At 37.9% G+C, this 14,546-nt stretch overlaps 1 protein-coding gene across 1 annotated transcript in view; it reads right to left on the bottom strand.

Annotated features, from left to right (window-relative positions):
• TSPAN13 (tetraspanin 13) overlaps window positions 1–14,546 on the bottom strand; it is a 38,765-nt gene that overhangs the window by 10,077 nt on the left and 14,142 nt on the right. Inside the window, exons 2-5 of the mRNA XM_037508473.2 lie at window positions 3,961–4,128; window positions 3,179–3,259; window positions 2,430–2,543; window positions 881–994 (exon numbers count right to left, since the gene is read on the bottom strand). Of these exons, the coding sequence (XP_037364370.1) occupies window positions 881–994; window positions 2,430–2,543; window positions 3,179–3,259; window positions 3,961–4,128 (477 nt within the window). The remainder of the gene's footprint in view (window positions 1–880; window positions 995–2,429; window positions 2,544–3,178; window positions 3,260–3,960; window positions 4,129–14,546) is intronic.

Here is a 14,546-nt window from a genome sequence, read left to right as displayed (position 1 = left end):
AATTATTGAGAATTTTAATAGACAATGAGGAAGGGCTCAGCATCCCTCAAAAATTATCAGATATGTACATGGTTTTGCTTATAGATACATGCATTATAAGCAAATGCTTTAATTAATAATAAATATACTAATATAGTATAAAATATATAGATAATAAATTAAAAATTATAGTTCCTCATATATGTGAGGCCAGGAACAAAGGGGCTTAGGTGATAGTATTACAAGGCAATTTTTCAAAGTATACCTTTATATATATGCATGAGTGTGAATTAGACATTAACATATAAAGCCATGTATATATCCTATCTATTCCAAATTTAACTTTAAAGTTATGATTTATCATACAACTCTAGAAATACTAGAGACCCAAGAATAACCCAGTAAACTCTCTTCTTTTTATTTGTTCACTGAACTCTGCATAATAGATTAGCAAGCATCTCACCCTCTATATAGTTAATGCTAAATCTATTAGGTTTTCTGTTTCCAAACCAGGGCTTCTCCTATAGGAATACCAGATCCCAATGAAAATAGCCAGCAATATATTCCAAAAGTTAAATGTTATACTATGATAAAATGCCTTACCCTCTTGGCACATACAACAAGAATCCCAGGCTTCCTTGGTGGAAGAGGGGTTAAGTCTCAGCATTATCAAGCTACTAATGAGGCATGAGTTCGACTCCCAACCAGGGAGCTAACCCACATGGTGCCCACTGCTCCCCTCAGCAGTATACATCAGTAGATCTGCCTGTCGTGCTCCCTACTCTGTCTCGGGAATATTCTCCCCATGCCCCGCACCTCTGACCTGCACCGCAGTTCTTTAAAAAAAAAAGAATCCCTATGACAAAGGAGAAAATGCATTGATTGAGCTTTGTGCACATACCTCTGTAAAACTGAAGAAGAGGCCAATGCCACCAACAAATCTCAAAACCTCTCCAGCATATCTTCCTATTATTGGAGCACATGGTGAGCACGGGTGGCTGCTTTTAACACAACTCTGCATCAATTGAAAAAAAAGAACTTTAATTTCAAAATACATTTATAAAGAACAGATAAAAACCAGGTTCACATAAAAATGACTGTCTGGGAGTTTTATATATAACTGCAGGGCATTGGTCATTTATCAGTGTCCAAAATTCTAAGATGGTTCCCAACATTCCTATCCCCAGGGCATAGTTAGGAAACAAAGTAGCCTCAAGAAGCTGAGAGTCAACCAGCAAAAAACAGTTCTTTAGGAGTCAAATTCTGCCAACAACCATTGTTGTTAGTAGAGGTTTCCAAGACTCAAATGAGACTGCAGTCCCAGCCAACAAACTTATATCATCCCATGGGATTTGAGCAGAGGGCCCAGCTAAGCCATAACAAGACTCCCGACTTACAGAAACTGAGATAATAAATGCGTGTTGTTTTAAATCATTGAATTTATGACAATGTTACATAGTAATGGAAAATTAACACAGACCCTTATGAAGAAATCACCTCACAATAAACCTCATGGAGGGGCCTCCCTGGTGGCGCAGGAGGTTGAGCGCTGCGCTGTGAGGCTGTCCGCAGCCTCTGCAGCGTGGGTTCGATCCCGGCTGGCCAGCGAGAATCCCACATGGCGAAGCAGACCTCTCCTGTCTCACCCGCTGCTGCCCTCAGCAGTGTATTTCATCGGTCTGCCTGTTCTGTTCCCAGCTCTGTCTCTGGTGAATCCTCTCACCCTCCCACACATCTGGCCTGTACCCTGGTTCTTATATAAAAATAAATAAATCTTTAAAAAAAAAAAAAAAAAAAACCTCATGGAGGAGACATCCAGTTTAGGGCTCAGAGAGATGGTAATAGGAGTTTCTCCAAAATATGAACATAAGTGAACCTCCTAGGACAACTTCCTGACTCCATCCTTATTTAGGGTCAAGCTGGAATGTGGAGGTCAGTGGTCTAGCCTGGACAGGAGGATGACTCCAGTCATTAGCTCGGCTCCCAAACAGAAAGGGCACCAACTTGTGGTGGGGAAGAAGGGAGAGAAAAAAGAAAAGATCTATGTCCTTCACCTTGGAAATGGTTTAGAGGTTAAGAAGCCAAATTTAGTAGAGACACTTCTCCTACTGCCCTGATACATTTCAAAGCCAAGATATTTACATTCTCTGAATCTCTAAGACTGATCTACTACTATTTTTCTTTCACAACTTGTATTAGAAGGAACTGAATGGAAAGAACTAAGGGCAAAAAAACAACAGCATCTGTGTATCAGTGTCCAGAAATATCAGTACTATCAGGTATAAATATTTGAGATCAGGCAGATGATATAATAATGTACATAAAATATGTGTTATATGTAAAACACTTAAAAATACAGTTCAGTATGAGAACGTTGCTATCTTCCATGTCATCCATTATTCATCTATATGCCATACATCTTCAAAAAAAAATTTATACTTTGTACTTACAGCTGGACAGGTGTCATTTGTGTTAACACTTCGAAACCCGCAGCAATTTAAGTTTCTCTGAATGTCATCTCGAGCACTTGCTGTATTGTTCCAACCAACTTCCAGAAGCTGACCCTAGAAAATGCATTTAATGTATACATTAAAATGTGTTATAACTGCGTAAAATATATAAAGAGCCTACAACTTTTAGTATTGGTGTATTCCATAACTCCATTTAAACTTTTCAATGGCTTATACCTTAATCTGCAGCAAAATTTGAGGCACTATTTCTATCCTAAAAATGAAAAGTCTTAATTTTACATGCAATTTAAAAGAATCACTTGGTTCAAAGGCATATTTCTCACAATGTAATAAGACAAATGTTCCACTGTCCCAAAACAGAGACCCATATTCCTCTACAAACCAGAACCTGAAAACAATAATTGCTAGACTGGGACTACAAGTAATATGAAGCAAATGTTTCATTGCATGATGGTGGGGAAAGACTGGGTAGTCATCCTTTACTGGCAGTGCATTTTTACCCAATGAGGGCAAAATCCTATATAAAGGATATAAAAAAGGGCAACAACCGATGGTCTTTTAAGGTTCCAATAGGCAACATAATGCAGTCAGGAGCAAAAGATTTTAGCTATATAGAATGAAATGGCATTCTGAGCAAGAAGAAATTATTTCATATTGCAATGATTTGTTCCCCTTTACTCCCACACATACTTTGAGTATTATAAAATAGAAAAAAATTCTCTGCTTACCTGTTGCTCCTCGTTCAGGGCTAAACAAGCACAAGATACAGAAAATTGAACAAGAAACACAAGTAGGAGAATGATCATGTACTGAGAATTAAAGTTAAGGATATATCTAAATGCTCTTAAAATAACATGAAACTGAGATACTGACAACTTTAGAATATACTAGAAGAAATTCATCCAGCATATAGAACAAATAATACTTAAAGAAAATCTCAAAAGTATACACACAATTATTTCAATAATACACTGCAATTATAAGTTCATATGAAAAAATACGAGAATGACAATTATTTAACTATTTTGTGAAATTTAGAATAAAATACACACACACACACACACACAACAAGGAACTAGTAAAAACAAACCTGCAATAAGCTTTCTTTATATAAGTCAAAAGTGGCCAAGTGATAAGGCATCAGTCTCATATATTGCCTAAAACATATCACTAAAACGCTCAAACAAATATTCTTATGCTGGAAAGAACCTGGAGGTCACTAAATCAGTTCAGTATAATTCCAAATTGATAACTACATCAACAGGACACTTGTAAACTTGCAAATTACATTCATGATGTAGACCAGGAGAAAGTAGGAATACATAGACACACAATAACTTCATCCTAAGAAATGTTCTTAGGGTTAGCTGAATAACAGGACTTGCTAGAAGTTGCTGCTTGCCAATTCATTTCCTAAGAATAATTTTAATTGTCATTATCAAAACAGTTATCAATAACTGGTAAGAACAAATGCAGTTGGAGTAAAACTCCTGCTTTTTAAAAAGGATACAAAAAATAACAACACCTGATGGTGTTTTACGGCTCCGATCAGTCCCACTAAGGCGATCAGGAACAAGAAGATGCCCACTGCGATGACCACACCCACCACACGGAGACTGGAAATCAGCCCGAAGCCAATGCCCCAGGCAGCAATGCCAATCAACAGCAGACTAACCAACTGCAAAACAACCAGAAAGGGCAGAGATGGGCAGGGGAGGAGGGAGGCAGGGAGAAAAGGAGAGGAAAACATCAGTTTATATATTGTCAAAACAATTGTCAGGCATTGATAACTCTCTTACAAATTATTCTGATACTACTATTGATAGAATGCACACAAGATCTCAACAGTAGCACCAATTTAACAAATTACATTAATCCTCAATCATGTTTTAAAAAAGCTATTATAGTATATACACATGTTTATTTTTAATAATGTACACCTGAAATATATAAAACAGTGTTATGCCAATTAAAAAATTGTAAATAAAAATATACAATAATCTATAAAATTATGACACCTCAGAGGTCATCTAGTTTATTAAGCCAGAATGATTGTTAATTAAGCTTTGGAAATAATAACATCATGTAGATCTGCTAGACTCAATATATGCTGACTTCTCACATGGAAATCATTTATATTTCCTTCAAAGTTCAGTTGGGCTCTAAACTCTTCCTCGTTCTCCACCTAAATTAAATTAACCTCTCCCATCTCTGGACAACTCTGTTCGAGGAGGAACACTCACTTTCTGTTTCCAAGCCTGTCTCTCTTAGGAGACTAAGAGCAACTGGAGAAATTAAGACCCCCATCTTTTTATCTGCCTGCATCCTAGAACCTATCACAGAACTTGCCCATGGGAACACCGAAATTTCTCACGGAATTGCTGCCCAAAGAACTGCATGAGATGCCATTTTCTATTCTATTTATTTATTTATATATATATAAATTCTACTTTCTAATATATGAATCTAAATAGTATATATTAGACATCTGGTATATTTTTTATAATATATATTTAACATACTTTAAGTGTTATGTTATAATCCATACATATGACTCTGTGTGCATGTACAAACATGAACTTATACAGAGAGAGAAACACTATTGAAACTTTAAAGATGAAAAGAGTCTAAGAGATTTTAGCTATTTACAGAAAATGGTATTCTGAGCAAGAAGAAATTCTTTCCTATTCTTTCATTTTATTTAGTACTTACAAAACAAAACCAAGTGCAGTCACATGCCTCAAAATTGACCATCACCTATTAAACCCAAAATTACAACAATTTCTTTAAAATAACAAATATGCATCATGAGATATACAGTATAATTAACAGACAGATGCTACAGCTTACACATATATGAGGGAGGAGTGGGGTCTTAGAGCAAAAAGGAAATAGTATTTTCAATTCAATCCAGAATCACTCCTGATGCAAGCTGACAGTGTAACACCCAGTTGGGGGGATTCAAAATATATAAAATATACTTTCCAGCATCATTTTAAAGTCTAATAAACATTGTTCAGAAATATACATAAACCACCACTATGCAATTTTTTTTTACTCACATGTGTAATATTTCATGTATGTAATCATGAAAGTTTATTAGACACAAATTATAAATGCGTTGGTATATAAAATTTTTGCACATGTAGAAATACAAGTAAAACTGCTGAATCTGCCAAATACAACATCTATTTGTATTTTTACAAACTTATTATAAAGAAGCAAAACTTGAGGATGATAGAAACTATCTAGCATGATAGAACAATACGGACAGGGTGTTCTCCACTGCAGTTAGGAAATACAGAAAGCCTTTGTTTTCAGGGAAAGAAGCAGAGAGAAAAAAATTCTCACAATTTTTGCCACCCAGAAATACGCCTAGTTGTTCTGGTTTTTTCAACTGCCCCTTATCAGCAGGTTCATTTGCTTCTGTTTTATTTTTGTCATCTCACAATCTTCTCACAACTTCAATGTGGGAGTGAGAAAAAGTCCTCTGTCCCTTCACAAGTGAGCTTATTTCTGACTTGGTGGAATCCAAATATAAAACATTTCTTTTCACAAGGTATAAAAGGCAGAAGCCTGAAGGAGGTGCAAAGGAAAAAGGGCCAGTCACAGGGCCAGGCTTTGCCTGGGTGGGAGGAGAAGGCTAAGCTTTGCATTCCTACCATGCTGGGGAGTCAAATACTGAAGATGATCCACATTTACAACATTTACAGATTACAGGAACCAGTCAGCGATCTCCAGAGAAATAGAGCCAATAGGATATATATTCAGAAAGAGGCTTATTTTAAGGAATAGGTTCATAATATTGTGGGGACTAGCAAGTTCAAACTTTGCAAGGTAGATTGGAAACTCAAGCAGGATTTCCATCTTGTTTTTATTGAAGTAGCACTGCTGTATAATAGTATGTATATACTGCATTAAATTCACCACTAAAAGTTCAATTCTATCCTTTACCATACAATTGGACCCCTCTTGCCCTATAGATCTACCTCCCTCCCTCCGCTTCCCTTCTGCTAACTTCTTCTATTGGTCTTACATTCTAAAAGTTTGTTTCATTTAGTTCATTTATTTGCTTTGTGTCTTTATGTATCACATATGAGTGAAATCACACATTGTTGATCTTCCTCAGTGTGACTTATTTTACTAAGTATAATACCTTATTCATCCATGCATGTTGTAAATGGCAGGAGTTCATCTAAGAAGTATTTCACTGCATCATATATACCACATCTTTTTTCTATAATGCAGTTTTTAGGCAGGATTCCTTTTTTTCTCAGGAAACCTCATTATTGTTATAAAGGTTTTTAACTGACTGGATAACATCCACCCACACTATGAAGGGCATTCTGCTTAAATTTGCCTACTAAGTTTAAAAGTTAATGAGTTAATGACATCTACAAAATATCTTCATAACACATTTATAAAACAACCGGGTATCACTCCCCAGGCAAGGTGACACATAAAATTAACCACCACATTTGCCAACTTCAAGTACTTGGTGTCTATTTCATAATTCAATTAAATTCAGGAGCAGAATCATCACTCTATTGCATTTGTTTATTTGAGTCTTAGAACCAAGAAAATCAGAAGCATGAATAACATGATGTATAAAAGTCTTCTAACAATATAGTTTCAAAGGACCTTTTTTTTTTAAATAATAAATTTTATTTTTATATTCCCCATACAATTGCAGCCCCCCCATTCTGACCCCAATCCCTCCCCTCCCGCCCCCGCCCCCCTCAAAGGACCTTTTTTTTAATCATAGCAAATTCTTACTGTATTAATGAAATTCTTACCACAAGTGAAATATTCATCAAGAAATGGTTCACTAGACACTGAAAGCCAGAGATAGGATATCCCTACTAGAACAAAGGTGATCAAACTTTCTCTGTAAAGGCCCAGATATTTAACCATGTGGCTTTTGTGGGTCACATGGTCTGCCACAATTACCCAACACCACAGTTATATCACAAAAGCAACAAAAGAAAATACATGGGCCTCCCCTGGTGGCGCAGCGGTTGAGCATTGGGCTGCCCGCAGCCTCTGCAGCGCCAGTTCGATCCCCGGCTGCCAGCGAGGGTCCCACATGGCACGACAGACCTCTCCTGCCGCGCCCACTGCTCCCCTCAGCAGTGTACTTCGATCCTTCTGCCTGTTCTGCTCCCTGCTCTGGCTCTGGTGAATTCTCTCACCCTCCTGGGCTTCTGACTGTACCCAGTGGTTGTATAAATAAATAAATAAATCTTTAAAAAAAAAAAAAAAAAAAGACAATACATAAACAAAGGAGCACAGCTGTGTTCCAATACAGTTCCACCTACAGATTCTAAAATTTAAGTTCATATACTCTTCCTGTGTAACAAAATACTACTCTTCCTTTTTTTTTTTTTTTTGAATCCATTTAAAAACATAAAACCAGGCCCTCCCTGGTGGCGCAACAGGTTAACACACAACCTATGGAGCTGTTCGCAGCCACTGCAGCCTGAGTTCGATCCCCGGCCAGGGAACTACCCATATGGCACAACAGACATCTCCTGGCTCAGCCCGCTGCTCTCTTCAGCAGTGTATTTATTTCAGTTAGTCTGCCTGTTCTGTTCCCAACTCTGTCTCTGGTGAATCCTCTCACTCTCCACACCTCTGGCCTGTACCCCAGCTCTTGTATGCATAAATAAATAAATCTTTAAAATAAAACCATAAAACCAGTCTGAGCAAGCAGGTGATACAAAAATGGGCAGTGGAATAGCTGCAGCACATGGGCTGGGCTGTAGTTTGCTGACCTTTGCTCTAAAAGTCAGCGGAGGAGAGAATGGAAATTTTCAGAGGACAAATAATTGCTATATCAGAGATTTTTATAAGGTGTGTCAGAGAATAGTTCTATAATTTTTTTAAAAATTCAGATAAATAGACCAGGTCAACGACTGCAACGAAGGAATAAAGGAGGAGGTATACACTAAAAAAAAAAAAATGAGCAACTAGGACTATTACCTCATAGGGCAAAAGAATGAATGTATGGTAAGAGATTTAACTAAATTAAGGCTCAGAAAAGAAGTTTATCCTGGATTACTGGATGGTTCCTAAATGTAAATAAAAACATCTTATAAAACAGGGTCAGAATCAGTTGGCACTAGGAGATCATTTGCATAATCATAATGGAGCTTTTTGCTAAGCATTTTATCTTAAAATTAATCAGAAACTACTTTGCTCTGGATGACAGCATGGTACATATAACCAGAATTCTGGGGGGAAAAAATGCCAAATGGAAACCACCACAAAAAAAAACAAAAAACCACCAAAAAATAGGGTCAAAGGAAGGCTAGAGAGATACACGGAGAGGAAGAGGCAATGCACAGACAGAAACAGAGATAAAGGCCACCAAAAGCCAAGGAATGCCAAGGAATCCCAACAGCTACCAGAAAACATACAAGGAAAAGATTCTCCCCCAGGACCACCAGGGTGAATGGAACTCTATGGACACCACATTTTAAATCTTTAGGTTTCCAGAACTGTATAAATAAATTTCTCTTGCTTTTTAAGTCACCATGTTTTTGGTACTTTGTCACTGAGGCCCTAGAAAAATAAAACAGGACAATTTACACATTTGGATTTGGATAAGTCAAGTATTTGACTTTTAGAAAGCTGCTTGACATTTTACCACCAACGGAATTCCTACCTTGTACCCAGACTGAAGGATTCAGATATCCTTCTCAAAACCATACCAGAAAACCAAATTTGTTATTTACAACAGCAGCTTTTCAAAAAATGAGACAGTTGTTATTTGTTCACTCAGCTGCCAATTTATAGGCGTATTAATAACGGGAACTGAATTTTTTTTCCCTTTGAAAAATACTTCCTACAACTAAAAGGAGGGGGAAGTACTTTATCACTTCTTAGAATTCCCAGCTCTCAGACTGGGCACTTTGCTGTTACTGAAAGCATTATCTAGAATAGTCATGATTATCTCTGCTTTGATGTTTTCCAAGGAAAGGAAGAGACTAAATGCTTTTATGTAACTCTATCAAGAACAATTCTCACCAAACTCACTCTGCAGTGTCTACTACTACTACTACTACTCCTCCTCGACACCTCACTCTGAAAAACACTTAAGAGGGTATATCTGTTTTCTATTGTGGCTTTAACAAACTGTCACAAGCTTAGTGGCTTAAAACAACTCAAATTTATTCTCTCATAATTCTGAAGATCAGAAGTCCAACATGGGCCTTAAAGAAAGCTAAAATCTGTGTCAGTAAGGCTGCACTCTTTCTGGTAACTCTAAGGGACAATCCATCTCTGCTCTTTCCAGCTTCTAAAAGTCCCTACATTCCTTGACCTTTAGCCCCTTCCTCTATCTTCAAAGTCAGCAACAAAGCATCTTCAATCTCAGACTAGGACCTCCTCGCCTAACCTCCTCGCCTACACACGCCTCCTCCCCACACACACCTCCTCCGCCCACACACCTCCTCCCCTTTGTATGACCTTCTTGCCTCATATGGGCCTTTCTGACTACATAGGGCTCCTCTGGGGAATCAAGAAATAGATTCCCATCTCAAGATACTTAGTCACATCTTCAAAGTCCCATTTATTATATAAGGTAACACATTCACAAATTCTAAGGATTAGAATATATACCTTTGGGAGGAGAAGAATATTACTTAGTCTAACAGAGCAGCTTCTGAGAACATAGGGTAACTGAGTTACCATAGAATCTATACTGCTACAAATACTTTCAAACATTAAAAGAGATTGTAACATTTTAAATATAAACTGAGCACAGAGAAATTATGAGAATTTCACAGGCCTAAAAGGAAGGGACAACTGAAAGTCAGAACTGTAAGCACACAGCTGGTGCTATGGGGGTGCAAGAGAGAGTGCAGCAGGAGGTCCTGGGTCAGAATAGTCTCTAAAAGGGTGGGACTAAACCAAGCAGAATTGGGAAGTGGAACTAAGACCTTGGCATAGCTGGGACTTCCAGAAAGCTGTATTTTAAGGGGGTTATAGAAAAACTACCTACCACATTCAGAATGACAGCAAAACTTTTGAGTATCTTCCCAAAAGCATTCTGCAAGGAAGAGAAACTCTAATGCTTGGGTCTGGAATCTAAATGTACACTATCCGGGCATGTGGAAATCTTTAAGCCAAGCAATTCATATAAAAACTGGTCACAAACAAGCAATGATGGCATTTAGGAGAGGAAAACCCACTGAAGAAATCCAAAATGACTCAGGAGGGACACTTCTAAATCCCAGCCCTCACGTCATTTCCAAAGATTAAAGCTTAAAATGTGGTCGATCAAAAATCACAAACCACATAGAAAAAAAAAAAAAAAAGACATACTGTGAGATACAACACACAGCAAAAGAACTATCAGAGGTCCCAGGAACTTAAGGAAATAGAACTGAATGAGATGAAAATTAGTATTTTTAACCTTATTTTAAAAATAAAATACAAACAACATGGAATAAACAAAATCATATTTATGAATACAAATTTGAGAAAGATAAACAGAGCTAATCCAAAAACAGCAGAAGAAAAACAAATAGGAAGGGTAAATAAAGACTGATGAAAAGAGAAATCTTGACAGGATTTCAGCAAAAATTTTTAAGAAAAAGAACAGGAGTAATGTCCTGTCAGAGGTCCTTAATTAATAAAGAATACCTACCAAAAATCCAAATCCAAAAATCCTACTCAATAATAATACATAAGAAACATTTCCTTAGATATTCCAGATTAAGACAAGGGTGCTGGCTACCCCCACATCCCCTCAATAGTGGAGAAGGTCTGAGACAATAAAGTTAGAGTGAACAAGAGCAAAAGTGAGGGGAAAACACTTGCTATTAACTATTCACAAATTAAGAGAAGTATCTACACAGGAAATTCAAGTGAATACAAATATTATTAAAATTGGTAAGAACCGGGCCTCCCTGGTGGTGCAGGGGTTAAGTCTTGTGCTATCAAGCTATCACCAGCCACTGTGGCAAGAGTTCGATCCCCGATCCCCAGCCATGGAGCTAATACCCATGGGACAGCAGACCTGTCCTGTCTTGCCTGCTGCTCCCGTCAGCAGTGTATTTCAGTAGATCCACATGTTCTGCTCCCCACTCTGTCTCTGGTGAATCCACTCACCACCCATACTTCTGGCCTACACCCCGGTTCTTGTATGCCTAAATAAATAAAAATAAATCTTAAAAATAAGTTGGTAAAAACCAGCAAAGTAGCTAGTAATAGAGTAAGAGCAATATGCAAAAATCAATATATATTGATGCACCAAAAAATTTTTAATGTACTTTTTAGGATATAATTTATAGTAAGTACCAAAATTATAAGGAATGCATAAATAAATCTAACTTTTTTTTTTTTTTGTGGGACCCTCGCCATTGGCCGGGGATTGAACTGGCACTGCAGAGGCTGCGGGCAGCCGCTGCGCCACCAGGGGAGGCCCTAAATCTAACAAAATTTTATAAGACTTTCAGGTGAAAAATGTGAGGAGAACTGAAGAGCATTAGAAAGATTCAAAGTTTCTGTACAGCGAAAGAGAAAGTAACCAAAATGAAAAGGCACCCTACTTAATGGAAGAAAATATTTGCACACCATACATCTGACAAGTGACTGATATTAAAGATCTACAAAGAGCTCATAAAAGTAAACAAACAAACCCATCAAAAAAATGGACAGAAGTTCTCATACCAAAGTCTTTAATCCATTTAGATTTATTTTTGTGCATGGAGGTAAGAGAGTGATGCAATCTCATGATTTCATGTAGTCAGTTTTCCCCAGCACCATTTGTTAAAGAGATCTTCCTTTCCCCATTGTAGTCATTAAATCCTTTATCATGAATTAAGTATTGATATATATGTGGATTTATAGAATTTTGGCTTCCCTTTCTGTTCCATTGATCCATGTGCATATTCTTACTCCAATACCATATGTTGTTTTGATTATTGCTTCTCTATCGTTCAAGTCAGGTAACAAGATGCCTCTGTTTGCTCTTTTTCTCAGGATTACTTTTGCTAGTGAACACCTATGATTCCATGTAAGTTTTAATAATTTGTCTTCAATTTCTTAAAAATATTGATATTTTAATGAGATTGTGTTAAACATATATCAATTTTGGTAGAATAGTCATTCTGACTATATTGATTCTCCCCAACTATGAGGATGGAACGTCTTTAAGATGCAACCTATGAAGCTATTTTCAGCCACTACAGCACAAGTTCGATCCCCAGCCAGGGAGCTACCCATAAGGCACAACAGACCTCTCCTGTCTCACCCACTGCTCCCCTCAGCAGTGTATTTCAGTCAGTCTGACTGTTCTGTTCCCCACTCTCTGGTGAATCCTCTCACCCCCTACACCTCTGGCCTGCACCCCAGTTCTTATATGTATAAATAAATCTTTAAAAAAAGGAAATTGATGAAGAAATATCAGTGTCCACTGTACTTTTCCTTGCCCAGCAGCACTGTCCTTGCCCAGTAAGCTCCTACTGGCAAATCAACCCTTGTCAATGGCAGCTCAAATTGCCCCATATTGCCTGTTATCATTCTGTAAAACCTACACCATTCTTTTTGAGACTTTGCTTGTTTTAGTAAAATTGTGTATATAAAACTAAAAGAGCTAACATAATTTAAAAATAATCCTAACAAAAGTGTGCCTAACAACGCTTATTATAGTGGCTAAGTAATTAAAACCAAATGACTTACACAAATCTAAATCGGCAATAGTGTGGGCGTGGAGAGATAAGGAATTCTAAATCAGCAGGGAAAGAGCCGATTTTAGTTAAGTAGCCATAAACATCAATTATATTCATTTTGAAAAAGAATAGTATTAATTCCTACCTTACACTATAGATCTTAAAATATAAAAACCAAAACTGAAACTCTTAGGAAAAAGTACCAAAATTATTTTAATGACTTTGTGGTTAAAGGAAAATTTCTTAACAAGACCCACCCCAAAAAGCACATATAACAACAAAGTGGCATTTATTATGTGCAAGTAAATATTCTCAGAGTTTTACATTTATTAATTAACCTTACTTTCACCTCAACCCTAAGCAAGAGATAGTACTACCAGTGCATCCACTTTCCAGAAATGGAAGTCGTGCACAGCGACATTAAGTAACTGTAGAGGCAGGAAGACCACAGAGCAGGTTTTCTGATCCAGCAGACCGGGTAAAGGAGGAGTCAGAGACCTCAGTGGCTTTTGCAAGTCTTTTATTTAGATTTACCAGGTACATGGCAGGCAGAGGTGCTGGGGGGCCGGGAGGCTAGCAGTCCCCTCTATCTGGGCTCTCTGGCGTTCTCTCTGCTTCTCTTCTTCTTCTCTCGGCTTCCGTTCATTCTTGGCTTCTGCTGGCATCCCTGTGATGCTGCCTCTAAAAGCCCAGTCTCAGCCCAGGTGAATCCCATCCACACATGTCTACACCCTATTCCAGGTGCCCGCCATCAGGCATGCATTCAGGACCCCAGGGTTCCGTCATCTATCCTAATGGCAGGAGGGCAAAAAAACCTGATACTTTTTACCTTACCCTATAGTAACTTGCAAGGAAAAATAGGTCAGGAATAAGAATCCCAGGCTGGGGAGGGACTCCCTGGTAGCACAAGAGGTTAAGCACAGCACTATGAAGTTACCTGCACCCACTGCAGCATGAGTTTGATCTCCGCCCAGGGAGGTGACCCACATGGCGCGGCAGACTTCTCCTGACTCTCCTGCTGCTCCCCTCAGCAGTGTGCTTCAGTAGATCTGCCTGTTCTGTACCCCACTCAGTCTGGTGAATTCTCTCACCACCCCTCGCATCTCTGGCCTACATCCCATCTCTTGCATGCATAAGTAAATAAATCTTTAAAAAAAAAAAAATCCTAGGCTGTCTGCCTAGTTTCTGTGGTCTTACCAACCACACCTTGTCTCAAAGTTAAAATGTTTTAATTTTATACAGTGAGAAATACCAGATAAATGAAGGATAAGCCTAGGACTAGAAGAAAATCTGAGCACTCATTAAATAATGCCTACGAATCAATAAAAAGGTCAAAACAGCACATTGAAAAGTGGTCAAAGGTAAGGAGGCAGTTCACTGAATTAGACTCAAAAGGCAAATCAGGGCCTCCCCTGGT

This window comes from Talpa occidentalis, unplaced genomic scaffold (genome assembly GCF_014898055.3).
Source record: "Talpa occidentalis isolate TD23 unplaced genomic scaffold, MPIMG_talOcc4v2.1, whole genome shotgun sequence".
NCBI lineage: Eukaryota > Metazoa > Chordata > Mammalia > Eulipotyphla > Talpidae > Talpa > Talpa occidentalis.
Note: the sequence above shows the minus strand (reverse complement) of the source record. Positions and strands in the feature narration are given on the sequence as shown.